The sequence below is a fragment of the Hyaena hyaena genome, unplaced genomic scaffold (assembly GCF_003009895.1).
Source record: "Hyaena hyaena isolate Hyena2069 unplaced genomic scaffold, ASM300989v1 scaffold_336, whole genome shotgun sequence".
NCBI classification, from domain to species: Eukaryota; Metazoa; Chordata; class Mammalia; order Carnivora; family Hyaenidae; genus Hyaena; species Hyaena hyaena.
In genome coordinates, this window is record NW_024080969.1 from 1,476,287 (window position 1) to 1,495,237 (window position 18,951).

Genomic DNA, 18,951 nt, shown 5'->3' on the forward strand with positions numbered 1-18,951 from the left:
GCACTTTTAGGGAGCACAGCTTTGCACATGAGTTTCTCTGGTACATTTTTTCACATTGTATATTCTAGCCTAAGTTCAGAAAGGCAAGTAGAAACCATGCCTTATAAATCCAAGGCCCTGGCACCCTTCCTTGTTCCACCAGACATCTGTGATCAGAATCTGCTAAGGAGAAACATCTTTTCAGAGTCCTGGGAGGAAGAATTAGGCCACAGGAACTTAGACTCTCATGCAAGGATGTCCTCATTGAACCACAGCTAAAGCACTAGAGCCTGAACACTTCCCAATAACCAGTCATCTAGACAGATAGGAAGTTGAGAGGGAAAGTCATTTTCCTTGGCAGCTGAGATGCATTTAACAGCCAAAGAAGAAAAGCACATTACCTTCCTCCATAGCTCATAGGCACTCTGCATATTGATTTCATATCAGCTCTCTCCTTTGTTTGGTTAAATGCAATCTCTGCCACAGCCTATGATACAATACAAGTACGTTAACTGTGCTCTAACCTCTGATCAGCTCCTGTCAAGCAAGTTAGTGGGAAAAACCGATGAACTGAGTTTAGAATTCAGCTGCCATGCTTGTGCTCTGTTCAACTGGGATAATACTGCCCTTCCTCATATGCTCAGCCTGTTGCCTTTGGTTTGAGAGTGAAAATGGGAATGGTGAGCTGTCTGTGAACACCGAAGGTCTTGGAGAGCAGGCAGCATAACTTTCTTTTTGGAAATGTCATTTTGAATTAAACCTCCAGGCAGAGACCTCACAGATATGTCTGGTCCCATAAACAGTGGATCTGTCTGACCCACCCCCCAGCTCACTCATCCTCCTTACACCTTCCTGTAAATCACAAATCAGATCTTGTCACTCTCCTGTGTGAAGCTCTTTAATGTCTTTCCATTACACTCAAGTCTAAGTACCTCAACAGGATACACAGTGCCCAAGGTAATATGTGGTTTCATAATAGATGTGTACGTACACATCTCCATAATGGTCCATGGATATATCGTGTTTATCTATCTATCTATCTATCTATCTATCTATCTATCTAGGCCATGTCACATATACAACAAATATATACATACATTTGAAACACACATTTTCACACACATGTATTTGTTACTACATGTCTGTGATATATGTTAAAAGCACAGGCTTTTTACACTAAAATACAGAATTGCACACATTAAATGGGTGAATTGCAAGATATGTGAACTATATCTCAACAGAGTTACAAAAAACAAACAAAATGCCGACTTGAAAATCTCATTATCTGGGTTTGCATCTCACCTTAGCCATTTAACTTCCACATAACCTTGGGGAACTTGCTTCTGTATTTGTCAGTCTGTTCATATTTTTACATAAAACTTATCTTACAGGGCTGTCATTAGAACTGAGCTCTGTTCTCAAAGAGATCTGAATGGTATCTGGTATAGAGTAAGCTTTTAATAAATGTTAACTATCATAATTACAGCTTGTCTCTTCATGTCCGGGCACTCTGCTCCTTGACCTCTACCCTCTGGCCGTGCTGGCATTGTAAAACTTTTTTCTGAGGGGTCACTCTGCCCCAGGACTTTGTACATGTCACTCCACACTGAGCCTCCTGACTCCCTTTCCTTGACTAACTCCCATTTATTCCTCTCGTCTCAAGTAAAACATCATTTTCTTAGGCATGGCTCCCTTACTGGGAAAATTAGGTTAAAATCTAATTTTATGTTTCCATGACATCGTGCTTCCCTCATGATAAGTCACATTTTTCTCATGGTAAATGTTAACAACAGCTGTCTTTCTTGCTGGCTATGGATTCCAGAAAGGCACTGTTGACCCAGTGCCCTTTGGTCAACAAAGCAGCTGGCCACAGTAGGTGCTCAATTTGTGGAATACACCTGAATTTCTTTTTAAGTAAGAACTGTCAATGGCTTAAATAGTGCCAAGAACCTTCCTGTTGATGTCACTGCCTTTCTTTTTTTGGACCCATGGAAGTTCTTGCATCATGAGCAACTTCCCATTGTCTACATATACTTTTCTCTTTGGCTTACAGAATCAAATCATATCAAATATTCCCATTAACAGTTCAGCCAAATCCTGCACAGTCCGCTGCCAAGAGTGGAAAATCCTGGGGAGGTTCTAGCAGAAACCTGACATGTCTCCTTGTAACTCAGGCATTGGGGGAAGTGAGCAATTTCCATTTACTCTATGCTGATAACAACAATTTCTTTCCCCCAAATAAATCCAAGTGTTCTTATTTGCTGGGAAAAACAATACCAGCTCAGCCCACTTCCTCTGTCACACAGAGTCACCCTCATGGCTCTGCCCACCCTGCACTTCAGGAGGCTGCAGGTCATTCCCCTGACTCTGCTATGTCAACCTCATCCCAACACACTCCCTCAATTTCTCCTCTAGAAGTTTCTCCAGGCCACCTCTTTTGGTTTGGTCTCCCTGTCTCCAGCACTACGGGCAAGCCCTCGTAGCACATACCATAGCCAAGTGCGATCTTCTGTATTCTAACTTTGTAAGAAACATTTCCTCTGCTATTTAATATTTCCCTGGGAACATTGACAGCCCTACTGGACTATAACCCATTTAAGATTAACAAACTTTCACGCTGCGTCCTTACATCCCTGCACTGAGACTTGCTGGGCAATCGTTGCACAAACAGTGCTCAAGAGGAACCTGTAGAAGGAACAATAATAATACGCATCAGGAACAGTGGGCACTTATATGCTTAGTGCTCTGCCATGAACTTCCCCTTTATTATATAGGTACCTGACCACCATCACTTTACGTATGAACAACCTGAGGCTTTCAGCATTTAGACACTTGCCCAAGGTTATGCCATTGGAGCCAGGAGAGGTATTCAGGTGGTCCGCCGCCAAACTCCGTACCCATCCAACCATTCTGCTGTTCTATACTATGGTCACAATGGCAACCCTGGCATTTGCTCTATTCTGCTCCCTGAACGGTTCTGGATAATTTCTCCCTTCTCTCTCTCCCAATCTCTTTTGTTTAGATTCATCCTTGCCACCTTACCCATCAGTCCTAGGGAAGACAGGGTACAAAAGGGGTTAAGATTAGAAGAGTAGTACAGAGCAAAAGCACAGAGCAAGGTGGGAGGGAAAGCGTAAGTTGCTGAGGGAAGTATTTTTAGCACTCTTTTCTCCCACTCAAATAAGTAGAATTAAATTCAAGTCCCTCCAATAAAGGAGAATGAAGTTAATTTCCTTCCCCAGTCTGCACACTGAGAGTTTCTTATTCACATTGTCATCTCATTAAATTCCTAGTGTCACTGTGAAACACCAACATTCCCCTTGGTCTCTGCTGGGAAGAGAGAAAAAAAATCAACTCAGGTGGCTTTTGGTTGAATAAGAATATTCTGCAACAGTGAATATAATTAAAGAGAAAGGCAACAATACACCTAGACTATATGGACAGGCTCTTGACATTGAAGATGTCCTGGAAGAACTTTATCCCTTCATTTGAAAAACACTCTGTTCTTGGTGTTAACTGCCAAGAAGAAAACTTTGGTGATAAAAACAAATCAACAGATGCCTGAAAGCACATTAGCTGTAGCCTGATAGAGAATTTCAAGTCGTGTTGATTCTACAGACAAAGAGCTCAGACATACCCCTCTCTTAGTAAGTGCTGGAATCGGTTCTCTTGAAAGCAGACAAAGAGTGAACCTCATCAACTCTTTAATCAAACTAGAAAGCTGACAAATGTCCCCAACTGCCTTTTCCCCTCCTCCCACCCTCCCTCCACCCCATGTGCAACAGAGGGAGACAATGGCTCAGCAACTGGGGAGGTCTGCTAAGGCATTGCTTCTGAGACAGCTGGCAACGTTTACACAGTACGATGAATCCATCATGCTGATATTAAATCACATCTCCCTCTTGCCAAAGGGAACAGTGTGTGGGGCCCAGCAAATGCTTTTGCATCAGGAATCAACCCCTCAAGCTTGGGGGGTAAAGATGCACCCTGAACCATGGCAGCTCATTGATGCCTGTGCGCGTGGGTGGATGGGTGCAAAAAATGAGGTAATGGAATCACCTAGGCTTTTGGACTGGCTCTTTTTTTATTTTTTGGAGAATTATGACAGATGTACTCCTGCAGCATTTCAGATGAAACGCCGTTCTTATTTCTCTATTGTAGAATTGTGCTTTTTCTCATTAAGTATCTCTGGTTTATTAAGGTTGGGGTTGTTCATCTGAGATTCTTTTATACTTGGCTTTTTCACTACATTATTTATGGTAAATGTATCTTTATGATCGAATACATTATTCCTGCATTCCTGTAAATAATAAACCAAGTTTGTAATGAGATGCCAGGGAACTCTACAAAGGCAATTCTTTTTAAATAGTTGAATCTCCTGCAGATTATCTCTGATAATGATCACAGAGAGCAGAAAGAGGGCCCTGGAGGGTTGCAGGCTCTTCTGATTTGTTACACAAATGTTCCTATTACACTGGTGGGCTCTCATCTCTCAAGAATAAATGTCGGAATTCATCACCATGTCAGAGGAATTATGCACCATTTTTTCCATAACCCTTCAGTTTCTCTCATGCTTCCTTCCACTCACTGATAAGACACTTCAGAAAGGAATGGAAAGAGACAAAAATGGAGGGCAAAGAAAAATGGGAAGAGGTTTAGACCTACAAATGCCACTTAAGTGACGAGTGGAATAGCCAACATCATATGGTTGGTAGGTGTGGCAGAACCAGTTTGCCACATTCTAAAGCACTGGGTTTCTTCTCATGGAGAAAGGCGGAGTAGATAAGGGAAAGCCTAAGAACATGGGAGGGGACCTCAATGTGTGAGGATGTCTTGGGGGTTGGGGAGCAGTCACGGCCTTGGCAAACCAGCCCTGGAGTTTCATTCAGAGGAAGAAATGGGCGAGCGGCTGTTGGGTGATGCTCTACTTGAGAAGCATGTCTTAGTTCCTGCTCTGGGATGCCCTCCTAAGCCATCTCCTCTTTGGAGTTCATCTGTTCAATGTGTGTGGATGACTCCCTGACCCTCTGCTAAAGGAACATCTCTTGTGGCCACTGGAATGCTGGCCTCTCCCTTAGGTGCTCAAGCAGTAAGACTAGGGCATCTAAAGCTGAACCATTTCTCTCCAATCCCAAACCTGCTATTGCTCCTATATAGTCCTGTTAATGATGCTACAATTGTCTGGCAAAGTACCCAACGCCAGAGCCATCCCCAGCTTCCTTCTCTTGACCCTCCATATGCACTTAGTTGCCAAGTGTCATCAGTTCTACTTCAAGATACTATTTTCCATTTGTTCTCTCTTCTCTTTCCATCCTGGTTTAGGCCCTTACGAATCCTCAGCAAATGAATAATAATCTTCTCTTAACTTAGCTGCACATTCTCCCTCCCTCCTGATCTCTATGCAATCAGATTGGTTATCAAACATTCCAAAGGTCAAAATCTTTCAGTCCATTCTTGCAAAAAAAAAAAAAAAAAAAAATCACTGAGCACTTACTAAGTACCAGGCACTATTCTAGAACCTGAAAAACAAAAGTTCCATCATAAAGCTTACATTCTAATCAGGAGGATAGGAGAGAAATAAACATATTTTTACATAAAATAAACATTTTATTACAACCATGCACATTGTGATATCTGCCCCGAAGAGGAATAGAGCTGAGTAAAGATATAGACTAGGAATATGCAAACTTTTTCTGGAAAGTGTCAAGTAATAACTATTTTAGGCATTGAGGGCTACATGATCTGTCTCAACTACTGAATCCTGCTGTTGGAGTGTGAAAGCAACCATAGGTAATACTTAAACAAATAACCACGGCTGTGTTCCAATAAACACAAAACCAGACAGTGCTTCTAGCTTCATTGGTCCAGAGGTGTACTTTGCCAGCTCTTGGTACAGAACATGAAAGCAGAAATGTGCTATTTTTATAAGGTGGCCAAGCAAGACCTCTGGTGGCATTTAAGCCATAAAAGGAGAGATCCTTTATATGTAGACTGGAAAAGAGCATTCTATGTCAAGGGAAGAGTAAACACAAATGCTGGGAGATGAGACCATGCTTGGTGATGAAGCGAGGAGGCCGGCGACTGTAGAGCTGAGTTAGCAAGAGAATGAGAGCTTGTAAAGCATCCTCTGGTGATCTTCACAATTCCTGAGTTCCATGGTCTCAGGTGCAGTTGTCAGAATTTTCCATGGTCACACCTTTGATTACAATAATGAATATTTGTTGTTTCTTGTCCAGCGTCCATTTTCTCTCCTGGACACAACACCCGAGCTTCCCTTTGGACAACTGTCTCCTGTAGCTCATTCTTGGTCATTTCCAACCTTAGCTGTTGCAGTGGGGATATGAACCAGGCCTTGCTCACCAGCAAATTCCATCACTGTGGTCATAATGACTAGTTCATGGATGGGTATATGGCCCATGCCAATCTAGTCAGAGGAAAAACTAAGGCTTTTGTTAGATTTATATTCAGAAGATAAGCACTATTTCTGCTTTTGAAGACAAAAGAAATGATTATATAACAGAGCTGAGAGGTGTTAAGAGAAACAGAGAGACTGAATTTTAGTTACATTATTTGAGCCATCGAATATAGCCTCAAACCAACTACCAATGGACTTTTCCACCACACGAGGCAATCAATCTCCCCACCTCACAACCAAGTGAATCCTCACTGAAAAACACATGCTATTTCCATTCACCAAGCAAGCCCTTCCCTTCTATGTTTTGATTTGCCAATATGTACTCAAGGTCTAGTTCAAATGCTTCCTCATTTATGCAGCTTTCTAAACTCTCTCTAGCATACCATCTCACTGCACCCTAGCTGGATTCTGGAATTCTAGTTACTCTATTTCTAGCCTTCTAAGCAGCTTGTTTTCAGCATGTGTGTCTCATCTCCCTGAAGAGACGGAGCTCGCTGAGAGAGCAGGGACAGGGACACACATTTCTGTATCTCCGTGATGTCAACAGTTGTGATTTAGAGATTCAGGTCTAGAAGTGAATCTCTCTCTCTCTCTCTCTCTCTCTCTCTCACACACACACACACACACACACACACACACACACACACACACACACACACACATCTATTTAATGAATGACCACCACTAAGAATACTGCACTCCTTTCATCATATTTATTCATTGCCAGGTTGCAGTAGAAAGTTTCATCAAAAACTAATTCAAAAGGCTAAATGTATCATCTGATGTCTTCCTTAAAAAATTAGCATCACACTACATTTAAATTTCTATAAATCTTCTGCTAATTTAAATGGCTTTAGAATTAATTAAAAATGTTTTTCAGTTGATAATAATGTAACTCAGATAATTAGCATCAAGTAGCATCTAGAGGACATATTTAAAAAACTAATCTAGAGTACAGACCTAATTAACAATTAGAATAACACTTTATAATTATGCTTTGTTTATAAATGTTAGAATGTCCGATTCATTGTTCAATGAAATTGGTCATTAATGAAAATCAAAATTATTTTTCCCTCGTGTCTCCAAGAAGATGCCTCTTAGATGCACTGGCTTTTATGCTGCCTATTTTCTTGGTGCTTTTTAAAGACTATTCCTATCCAGCATTTAATAACTTTATTCTGTAATTAAAACTGAATAATATCATGCCTTATCATGCACACTGACTTACACCTTTTTGGTAATTAAGCAGACGGGCTTGACTACAATCCTGAATTCTCCCATGTCAAGCCTAAAGAGATAACTTTGCAGTATGGAAAACCCAAGGGTGACAAAGATATCATGACCATATAAAGAGAGACAGGGCCTGGTACCTTCATAGGGACTAGAAGATCAGGAAACCAGGAGACTCCTAATCTAGGAGATCAACAGCCCCTATCGGCAGAATTAGGGAAGTGGGCTCTGGAGGGTCAGGGAGTTTGTTGGAGGACACCCAAGTTCAGCTACAGAAGGAGAAGTGCTAGAAAGACCTTTCTGCAGAAAAATGCAGGCTAACTGCTGGGAATTTGGATTTAGAATTGAGAAGGCAGTTCAAAGCGAATACTGACTGAAAGGGTCATCTGAAAAGAAGCAAATGTTGAAGCCATATAGAAGTGTGGGATTTCCCACAGAAATGTGAAAAGAGGAAAACCAGGACTGAGCTTGGAGGGAGTCTATACCTGATGCCAAGTGTGAGTCCATGCTACTTACCAGATGAAAGAAGGGTCAGTGAGGGAAGCAGAGGAAAAGTCAGAGACCTGGGAGAATGGTGGGAACAGCAGACTATCCAGAAGCCAAAGAGGGATGAATAATAGGAAAAGAATTGCCTGGTTTTCCTTCCCTCTCCTTGTGGTGCCAGTGTGCTATGGCGCTCAGAGAAGGTGCAGCCTATTGGGATAGAAGTCACACGTGTAGTGGGAAGACTGTTTGGATTCGGATCCTGACTCCCTCAGTTTCTCTATGTGGAATTTTGGGCAAGTTTTACATCACTCTGTGCCTCAGTTTGTTCCTCTGCACATCAAGGTGATAAGCCAGTGCCTTCTTTGAAGATTGTTGTGAGAAGCAAATGTGTTTATTCATGATAATTAGCTTGATATTTTGCACAGACCTTAACATGTGTTAGTTATATCCATATTGTGGTTTTTCTGGAGAAAAGTGATCAAAGCTGAGTCTAAACTCAAAGTGATGGCAAAGTTGGGAATGTCTTAGGTCATGGTTCTAGAACATTAGCATGCATCAGAGCCACCTGGAAGGCTTGCCAGGCCCCACTCCTGAGTTTCTGGTTCAGTAGGTCTGAGTGGGGCTTGAGAATCTGCAAGCCTAACAAGTACACTATAGCTGATGCTTCTGATTCAGGGACCCACACTTTCAGAATCACTGTCTTTGTGAGTAGAGGAAGAGACTCTGCAAATGTGGCAATCCAGCCCAGGCCTCCAACCTCTCCATCACTTAAATCCAACTCGAGAATACACATGCTAGTTAGATTAGCCTCATGTGCACTTGGGTCAAGTGGGGAGTGGAGTACTTCTTAGCGCTTAAAGGCTCTTTCTATTCTGGCCCTTCCTATGTCCAGGAAATCCACTAGTCCAAACTTAACTGAAAAATGGATACTTCTAGAATTTCTCTGCCAATTTCTTTGACTATCTTCTTTCATGAACAGAGAGGGCTGCATAATTTTAGAATGTGATGCGTCCCCTGAAATCCAAGTGGACCAACTGAAATCATCACCAACATGATGGTTCACACATACTGAGGGTTTACCATGTGCCACCCACTGTGCTATTCACCCGACAAACACTGTACCATCCCGTTCTCCCAAATACCATGACAGCCTAGCATTAGGATGCTATGTCACAGAGGAGGATGCCTCGAAAGGTGAAGTGACATCATACGGCCTCAGCTGATGAATGATAGAAACCAGGATTACTGGCCAGTGTAAACTATGAAACCTATGCTCTCAGCCACCTGTCTATGTGGCTCTTGCCTTCTCTCTTTTCCTCAGGAAAGATGTGCATCAGCAATTACAATCTGTGTACAATGATAGCCGCCATATCTCTCCTGGGATAAGTATTCTGTATGAGGCAGGGCTTCTAGTCCCTTTGTCAAAGTATTCAGGGTCCTCTGAGTGTGCTTGAGGAAGTCACTGTCCTAAAAACTGGAAGGTGGGTGGGATTATCCAGAGAAGAATTTATACAACAGAGTTAAGTTTCTATATTCAGGAGGCATGATCTTTTTAGGCTTATTCCTTATTATTTTCTATTGCTATTCCTACTCGACTATCAGTAGAAATAACTGATTTATTTGCATATGTTTCTTATTATATTCATTTATCCTTCTAGTCTTTATTTTATTCCACTCTGTTTTAAATTTATTTTTAAATGTTTATTTATGAGAGAGAGAGAGAGCATGAGCCGGGGAGGAGAAGAGACAGCCAGAGACAGAATCTGAAGCAGGCTCCAGGCTTTGGGCTCTCAGCACAGAGTCTGTGTGGGAGTTGAACTCAAGAACTCTGAGATCATGACTTGAGCCAAAGTCGGACACTTAACTGACTGAACCATCCAGGCGTCCCTCCACTCTCTTTGTTTTTTATTTGTGGAAATTAAATCTTAGGGAGAAAAACAGCCTTGGGTAAGGTCGCTCTGATCCTAAATGTTTGAGCAAGGATTCAAATCCAGCTACATTAGACTCCACCATGAAATAACGCAAGCAGATTCAAAGCTCCTGAGAGCTTGCTCAGTCTGATGACTCAAAAAGACAAACTTCTCATTAAGCTGAAAATGAAATTGCCTAAACTTCGCATTCCACACCATATGGCTGAATCCCAGCTGACAGGAAGCTCATTTCTGCAACACACTAGGCTCATTTCACTGAGTAGGTTGATGTGAGATTTGTGGGGTGGTCATTTCCTAATCTTTTTCGCATTGATAGCAGCAGTGGTATTTATTATGATACTTCCTTTCTACATTTTAACATGAAAAAGCAAATCTTTCTAATGATGGAGAGAGGCAGATCTTGTCCTAAATTGTTTTCTAAGTAAAATATCACAAGCGTAAGCAATGACAACACAACAAAATATCCACCTGCCTTCAAATGACCAAAAATTACAATAATCTCTAGTTCTACTTAACGGTAGGATGGGGAAGGGGAACATTCTTAAATGGTACCATCCCAGAGTTTTGCACAGGAAGATGAAACCAAAGTATGTGGGCATCTAAAATTATCCTGAATCTTTGCAGATTCATATTTGAAAGAAGTGAGGTGACCCACAAAGTGCTGAAGAACTAATGGGAAGTACCAAACTCCATTTGTACAAAATGATGTTAGCATGAGATATCATCACTTTTCCCCCTGGGCGGTTATTTTATAGCTGGTATAGCTAAGTATTAACAAAAGGAGAGCCTGAGGTTTTGTGTTTGTTTCCTCTGCCACTCCCTAAAAGCTAGAACTCATGTGGAAAGTGCTATTTCTACAAATAATAGAGAAAACCATTAATTCTAAGGGTTGGCCAAGGTCTTGGAACATATTTATGTGCATTTAGGTGCACTGAGTCTGGAGACCATGGGTAAGGATTTCAAAGTGGTAGCTCAATCTTAAGACATTTTCTTTACTGTTTTAAGCCTTAGTGTACTTATCTGAAATTGGGACAAATTTGAGGAGGTAGCAATACAGTGCTTTAATGTGAAGCATGCTGAATTCAAAATACTTGAACTCATTGAGCCCCAAGCACAACTTTAGATGGTAGATGTTCTTAGCTTTACTGAGCAGGAAGGAAAACCAGCTCAGTGATGCCAATACTTTGTCCAAAGTCACACAACTAATTGGTGACAGAGCAGGGATAAGAGACAGATAAGCTCTAGCACCAGTCCTCGGAAACCACCATACTAGACCGTTTCACTATGTAGCTACAGGAGACTAATTTGTGGTGTGCTCAAATCCAGTGATTCCAACAGTGGCACCATAGATATTCCTGCAAATGTTTTCACAAATGAATTCTTGGGTCTTTCCACCCAAACATCTAATTCAGCAAGTCACAGGTGGATCTATGAACCTGAACTTTTCAGAAGTTCCCTAGGTGATTTTTAATTTATAACCCAGATTAGGACTCTCTGTATCATGTAAGTAGGTGTTGACCACTTCTGTCAAGACTGCCAGTCTGTGAGGAGAGGATATGCTCTACCATATTTGTTGGCAGGAACACACTTCCCCACCTGAAGCTCAGTGTGGGTTGTCATGCCACAAAAACTCGTGACTTGAGAAATTTTCACTGGGGTACCAAGTTCTGAGGTAGGGGGTGGGAGGGCTCATCTACCTTGCTTTAAGAGAATCCAGGTAATTGGCCTAAATCTCTCTACAAGGCAACACTTCCCTTTTCCCTTTAAAATATATACATTAGTATCAAATCAATTAAATGATTAAAGTTTCCTTACCTAAAACTCTTAATCTCTCAGCTCCTACCACCACTTCATTGTTATCTGCAGAAAAGAGCAATTTTCCAGAAACAGTCTTTACTTCAAACTTTTTGCCATAAGCTTCTACGGCTTTTGGACCTAGGAGGGGGAAAGAGACAGAGAGAGAGAGCGAGAGAGAGAGAGAGAGATACACTAGTCTCATTGCATTCAATTACAAAGAGCATTACACAGGACACATACATCTGATGAGAGTCTGTTGGACTTTAATATAAGTGGATTGTTTTTCACAAGCCAACCATGAAAATTAGCCTTGTGACTCTGGCCATGTCTTGTCAATTGCTTTTAATTATGTGCTCTCAGGCTGATTTTAAAGACTCTCATATCCCTTCAAATTAATGTTTGAGTGAGATTTCCCTTAGCTAACCACCAAATTACTGTCAAATACTTGTGGATTTTGATTTGAAAGTATCAAGGCATAGAAAGCTCACCACCTCTTGAAGTAATCGGAATGTCTTTGGCCAGCTCTAACTCTTGGAAAGGGTGCCTTTAAATTCAGTTGAAGTCTGTCTCAATCGGTACCCTTAAACCAGTGGCTGTATTTGATACCAGACAAGTCTATTTCCTCAGTGTATAGATCATTTCCTGGCAGAAAAGGCTATAATATATTGCAGTTAATTGCCAGAAGGTTGTTGAATCTTTTATGCTAGAATTTAATTCAATAAAAAATAAATTTTAGGAGGATTTATCATATAGCAACAGATGCCATCCGTGAAGGGGGACTATTGTAGTGGCATCTTCTGATGGACCCAAATAGAAGTTTAAGTATTTATTACTAAATCAGAAAACTGCAGAGTTTTGGGTACCATGGAAAACAAAAAAGAAACCAATGCGTTAGAATTCCTTAAAAAAACAAACAGGAGGCATTTCAGTTTATCTGAGCTAGAGCTACCTGGATATCTCAAGTTCAGGTGGCTCTCAAAAGTTGGTCTGCAGAAATGCATCAGAACAACCTGGGGGTATAATCATCTTCACTGAGCCTTGCTCAGATCAAAAAGAAAGTATCTTTTGGTCCAGAAATTCATAAAGAAAAAAATTGAGGATAGAGTATAGAAATCTTATATTTTTCGAAAACTGCTCAGGGGATTCTGATCGAGCTTTTCTGTTTCAAGTTATTTTTCAGGACAGTGTCATTTAACTATAAAAAGCAATAATGAAAGGGCCCTCAATGGCTTCTGGGTACACACCACGTGTAGGTGAACAAGTTGAATTTATTATTCATTGTTGTGATAGAGAACACACCGGGGCAACCACTCAGAATATCTCAGTAAGAAAGACCTTATTATAGTATTTGGTTTTATGTTAAGTTATTTTGGGGCTGGGTTTAAGGAAGCAAGGCTTTGCTCTGGATTAAGTGCTGGCAGGGAGTGGGAGTAATTTTACAATTGGCATGCTAAGAAATCTTATCTAGAAGTGGAGAAGATCAGAGCAATGCTGAAACTGAAATGGATTAAAAACAGATGTCCCTGATATTAACCAGGATTGAAGGAAGTTCAATCACTTTGGTGGTTTGGATAGGTGCTTCCGTTTTTATCTGTTTTCAGACATGATTAGAGTTGTCATTGTTTTCTGTTTTGTCTTGATCCTTCATGAGCACCACACTGCCTTGTCTGGTGCTAATGTTCTGCGAAATGGATTATGTTCAAACAGAAGAACGTAGAGGCTTGGCTTATAGTGTCAGACCTACTCCGGGACATCTAGGACTGTCTTCCTCATAGACAAGACTATTAGCCTAAGAATCAGAAGACAAGAATTATGTCCCAAATTTCTCGTTTTCTGGTAATGTGACTTGGGGAAAATCCTCTGGTCTTTCTGAACCTCATTTTCTGCATCTGTAGAATTGTACTATCACCATCTTATTCTATTACCTTATAGAAAGATTAAAAGGATCAAATTATACTATGTTTATAAAGAGAACTCTGTAGGTGGCAAAGTGCTGTGAAATTGAGTGGGACGGCTCTCATGACTATCATCATTGTGATCATGACCCGTCCCCACGTTTCTAATGCAATGGTCCCAACACATTGAAAATAATTAATGACAATCACCTCTTAGTGCACTTGCCTCATTCACATAATCCTGCCAATGTGGCAGCCCTGATCTCCCAGTAGTACATCTATACCAGCCCTCTGACAAAAAGAAGGACACTGGAAAAGCTCCTGAATGAGTAAGAAATTAAAATAGCAGACACAGCAGAGACTTTCTAAATGGCATGGGACCAAGGCATTATCTTCTCCAACTGCCCTCATGCTATAGGTGAAACTAGGCGGCAGCAGAGCTAAGGGCTCTCTCAAGGTCATGAGGTCAGCTAATGGTAGCTCTGCGTCTGCAACCAAGATCTCTGAATTGTTCCATAGAAGAAAAGGGATGTGTGTTTGTCTGGAGAGGAGAAGATGGCTGGAGTCAACACAGGAGGAGCAGTGAGGAGGGTAACTTTTGGAGGATAGGGACAGGAGAAGTCGAAAGCTATAGATAAGGACCAGGGAACAATCCTGAAGAAATGGGACGGACAGTGAGGGCTTTGAATTAGGTGATTCTTGGAGGGCTAAAGCGCAGCTATCGTCTTGGTCATACCAAAGACTCTCTGGTCAAACCCTTTAGCGGGGGTGCTGGAGATCAAGAGGTGAAGAAGTGTTAATAAGTGAATGAATGAGCTTGGGATAGGCATGGGTGAGTACAGTTTGACACTCTGGATTTAGTCAATGGCAAAACGGGGTTATGACTAGGAGACAAAATTGCTTGGCCTTTGCCTCCAAAGGATCTGGGCGATTTCATGAGCTATGGCCCTGGAGGAGTCGAAAACAACTGCCTGTGTAAAGCAAGTTCGCTTTGAACTTATGACTGGCTTGTGAAACATACAAGAGAATGTCCCAAAAACACTGAAACAATCAGATAACTTGAAACACAATTAAGTTATCTTGCTTTTCAGGGCTTCTCAGAACAAAAAAAGGAATTTACCAAGGGCCAGAACCATTTGCACATATAAAGCTCTGTAGTTCGAAGTTTTAGCCAAAACCCCACAGAGCAACTACTGGCTCAGTGGTGCAGATGGCTTGTCCTTTTGTTGATTTTACTTAGGGCTGCCAAATGTCCTGGATGCGGCTGAAATCTTAAAAAAAAAAAAAAAAAGTCCTGGAGGGAAATGAAAATGGGAAACAGGTCTGGAGACTGCTCAGGAGGTCCAACAGGGAACCCACTCTGGGATGGGAAAAAATCATTATTTGTAACCTGAAACGACTCTTCAGTTAATCTCCTTCAGGGCATGGTAGTATATGTCAAGTACTTCCTTTCTGGATCTTCTACACAGGAAGAACTGGAACCCATCAGGACACACCAGCGGTCTCCCAGTCACGCCAATGCCACGGATCCGGGAACCGGAAAGGGGCCATCCTGCCTAATCCCTATCCTCAGTTCTCTTGATGTGGAGACTGTTCCCCACTCTGTGCAAGACTTGCCTACAACCTTCCTCCTTGCAGGCCATGGGGCTTGCTGTTCAGGCCACCACTGAGAGGACACTAAATCAGCAGCAGGGATGGCCAGATGTGCTTTTACAGCTTCGCCTGGGAACTTAACTAGCACTTAAAGCTCTCTTTCCCATGAAAAATTTACCTGAATGGCTAACATTGGAATTTCCTCTGCGCTTTTGAGATCTTTTGAGGTAAGCAGGAGAATTCTTGATCTTCAGAACTGCTTTAGCGAACCTGGCTACTTGGAAGAGAGCAGTCACTTGCTCTTGGGTAAGTATAGCAGCAAGTATAAGAGGCTTTAAAAGATCCTGTCTCCTGGAACGGCTCTGCGCTTTCTACCATGTTCTTAAATGTAAAAGGAGAAGCCTGAAGGAAAACTTTAAGGGTGAATGTGCATATGTATACGTACTCAGAATTATATTCAAATACATCTATCATCCTTTCTAGGGATCATCTTGGAAGGTTCCTGCCAGCTGGTGTTAGAGTGGCTTTTTGCCCATCTCATTATAACATGAGCTAAGCCATGCCTTGCTCTGAGAGCTCTGGATAGGTGTTTCAGCTCCCAGGAGGGCCTAACTTTGGCAGGGAACATGGGAAGACAGAAGACAAGGAAGGAGGGAGAGAAGAGCAAACAGGAGAGAAAAAGGGAGGGAGAGAATGGAGAGATGGAGGAGGCATAAGGGGAGGGAAAGACAGGGGTAGAAAGAAAGAAGAGAAAGGGTAAGGAGAGAGAAGGGAGACAGGGGAGAAGGATGGAAAGGGAGGGTGGGGAAGAGGAGACAGAGGTTGGGAGAGGAAGGGGAGGAAAGGAGAGGAATTAGGGGGAAAGAAGGGAAAGGAGAAGGTTGGGAGGGAGAGGGAGGGGAAGAGACACTGACTGAAGAATAGTCATTTGGGCACTTCCAGCTTTATCAAAACAAAATCTCTCCAGTAAACCAAATCTCCCATGGCAAATAAATGGCCAATGATCAACAGGCTAAATTGGTTCCTTTTGAACAGAGAAATCAGGAACGGGAGGTTGGATTTATTTCCCTCCTGGAGGCAATTTTCACACATGCTGCTTAAATCATTGCTTACTGAAGCTGTTTATTTAATTATTTAGCATTGTGACTGCACGCCAGATGTTATATAAGCAATGCCGACAATCCAGTCACACACTGGAACAACATGTTTATGGATTATGGGCTCTGCTGTGCCACAATTCCTTCCAGCTTTGGTGGATGGTCCAATTCACCCATTGGTTGTGAATCTCCAGACATTGGATGTGGTGCTCCTGTAGGGGACAGAGACACTCTCCCCAGCAAGGCTTTGGGCACAGAGCACCTGTTTCCCTGTGGCATGTTTATTAGTGGGGCTCCAGATGTTTGAGTCACAGTTTATGTTTCAGGGCATTCGGGCAACTGGCTCCTCAAAATGTCCATCTGTATACTTCTCTCTCAGCCCTGAAGCCAAACAAATGGCATTTTTCTCTCTGGAAGTATAGCAATGCCATTCAGACACGTACCCCTTGTCCCCATCCACTGTTGGGTGCATAATGGGTCCTGTTTACTGTGGCTCATAACCTACACTGGGGGCATTGGTCATACCACTCAACGCATTACCATGACCATAAAGCCCACGTTTATCATTATAATCATTATAGTGGATAACCAATCTTTGTTTAAATTTTAGGAATACACAGCTTAAAGCCCAGTGGGTGCTTTCCACAACTGTTAGGAGCAGATCTGCTACATTGAAAGGAATGACACAAACATAATCAGTGGTAGCACGTTGGCATTTTGCACTTGGGTAAGGCTCAAAGTCAGCACGTATCACGAACATGGCATGGATTCAAATTAACTTTAAAAATCCCTTTTATGCCCCATAAAGTATGTGTGCATGGTTTTTTTGTATATTGTGCTCTCTCTCAATTAATCCAACACAGCTAGTTTTTCCTCCAGCATCGGAGCAGAGAGCTTTTCTGTTGCTGAGCACCAGATGAAGCAGCTGGCTTATGTTTAGGGGCCATGTTACATGAAAAATAGTTTATTGCCCCTCTAAGCAAGTATTGTTGGATTTGCATAAGTTAAATGTGTGCATATGATGAGACTCTACCCGTTAGTAGAATCATGGAACACATGCTACCTTCTCTTTCTCCTCAATGGAATATGTCTTAGCAGACATTTCTTTCTTTACTTTATGTGATATTTCATTCAATCTTTGGTTCTAATATTTTCTGAGTCCTTAGTGTGAACCAGGCACTACTGAGTTCTTTATTGTCTTACCTGTTATCAGCTGAGTTAGCACTTTAGTCTGGTCATTGAGAATGTTCACTGTAACATTTCTGGCTGATTTGAAGTACAGGGCATTACCCTGTAATAAGAAAACAAGAGAAACACATGAAAATGTCAGATTTCTAAACAAAAAACTGTAATCACAACTCTCCAAGGACCTGAGCTGGCTTTCACTAAGTTCTAACTGATGTATATTTATTTGAATATTCCAAATGTTTAATGATCCCCACATAATTAACTGGCATTCATCCAAAATGGGTTTCTTCCAAAGAGACCCACAGAGACCACACACACTCAAAATAGATTCCCCCCCTCACACAAAACCACACACACACACACACACACACACACACACACACACACACAGTCGACTCAGAGATAACCTGGAGATAAAGAATCCTTTAGATCTTCCTATAGGTGTTAGTTACCCTTGGTACATAGAATGATCAGGAATGATTGGTAGTCTCCTAATCTCACCCTTTCTAGTTTATAATTTCTTCAAAAGAACCATAAAGAGTCCTTAGTGGAGAGCAGAAAGCTTGTATAAAATACCTGAGGTCAGCCCTCTGGCATGTCCACCTGCAGTGGGAAGCCAGGTGTAATTCAGACTGAAACACTCTCTCTGTGGAGATGTTTGGCATATATGTATCCCAGGCCCAGGAGATGGGGCTTCTCCACACAGGCCTCTGCCTCCTCTTGTTTCCAAGTTTCTTGTCCTTGAGATATTCAGTGCGTTCATCCAATTTTCCCTTTGTCAAAATGGGCACCCTCATCCATTTCCACACTGTGGAAGACATTTCTGAGAAGAATTCAAAATAGGGGCTGGCACACTTTTTCTACAAAGGGTCCGATGGTAAATATTTCAGGTTTTGTGAGATGTATGGCCTCTGTGGTCACTACTCAACTGCTAACTGCTGTTTTGGTGCAAAACAGCCATAGACAGCACACAGACAAATGGGTATGGCTGTCCTCCAGTAAACCTTTATTCATGCACAGTGATATTTGAATTCCAAATAATTTTAAATTTAACATAATCTTACTGTGTCATAAATATTGTTCTTACTTTTCTACCCTAATCACTTAAAGATGTACAAACTTTTCTTATTTCATTGGCCATAGGAGAACAGGCAGAGGGCCAGATTCAGCCCACAGGCCATAGTTTGTCAACCTCTGGCTCAGATGTTTTCTCTTTCCTGGAGTAAACTAAAGCCATAAACTAAAATATGAATTGCTGCCAGAACATGTCAGTGTCCAGATAGTCATTATTAAAAAAAGGATGTGTGTAGTTATTCTCATCGTTCCAAATCTTTGTTATC

The 18,951-nt window shown here is 41.7% G+C and overlaps 1 protein-coding gene across 1 annotated transcript in view; it reads right to left on the reverse strand.

Annotated features, from left to right (window-relative positions):
- SGCD (sarcoglycan delta) overlaps positions 1-18,951 on the reverse strand; it is a 378,007-nt gene that overhangs the window by 122,228 nt on the left and 236,828 nt on the right. The window contains exons 4-5 of the mRNA XM_039249450.1: positions 17,627-17,714; positions 11,857-11,976 (exon numbers count right to left, since the gene is read on the reverse strand). Of these exons, the coding sequence (XP_039105381.1) occupies positions 11,857-11,976; positions 17,627-17,714 (208 nt within the window). The remainder of the gene's footprint in view (positions 1-11,856; positions 11,977-17,626; positions 17,715-18,951) is intronic.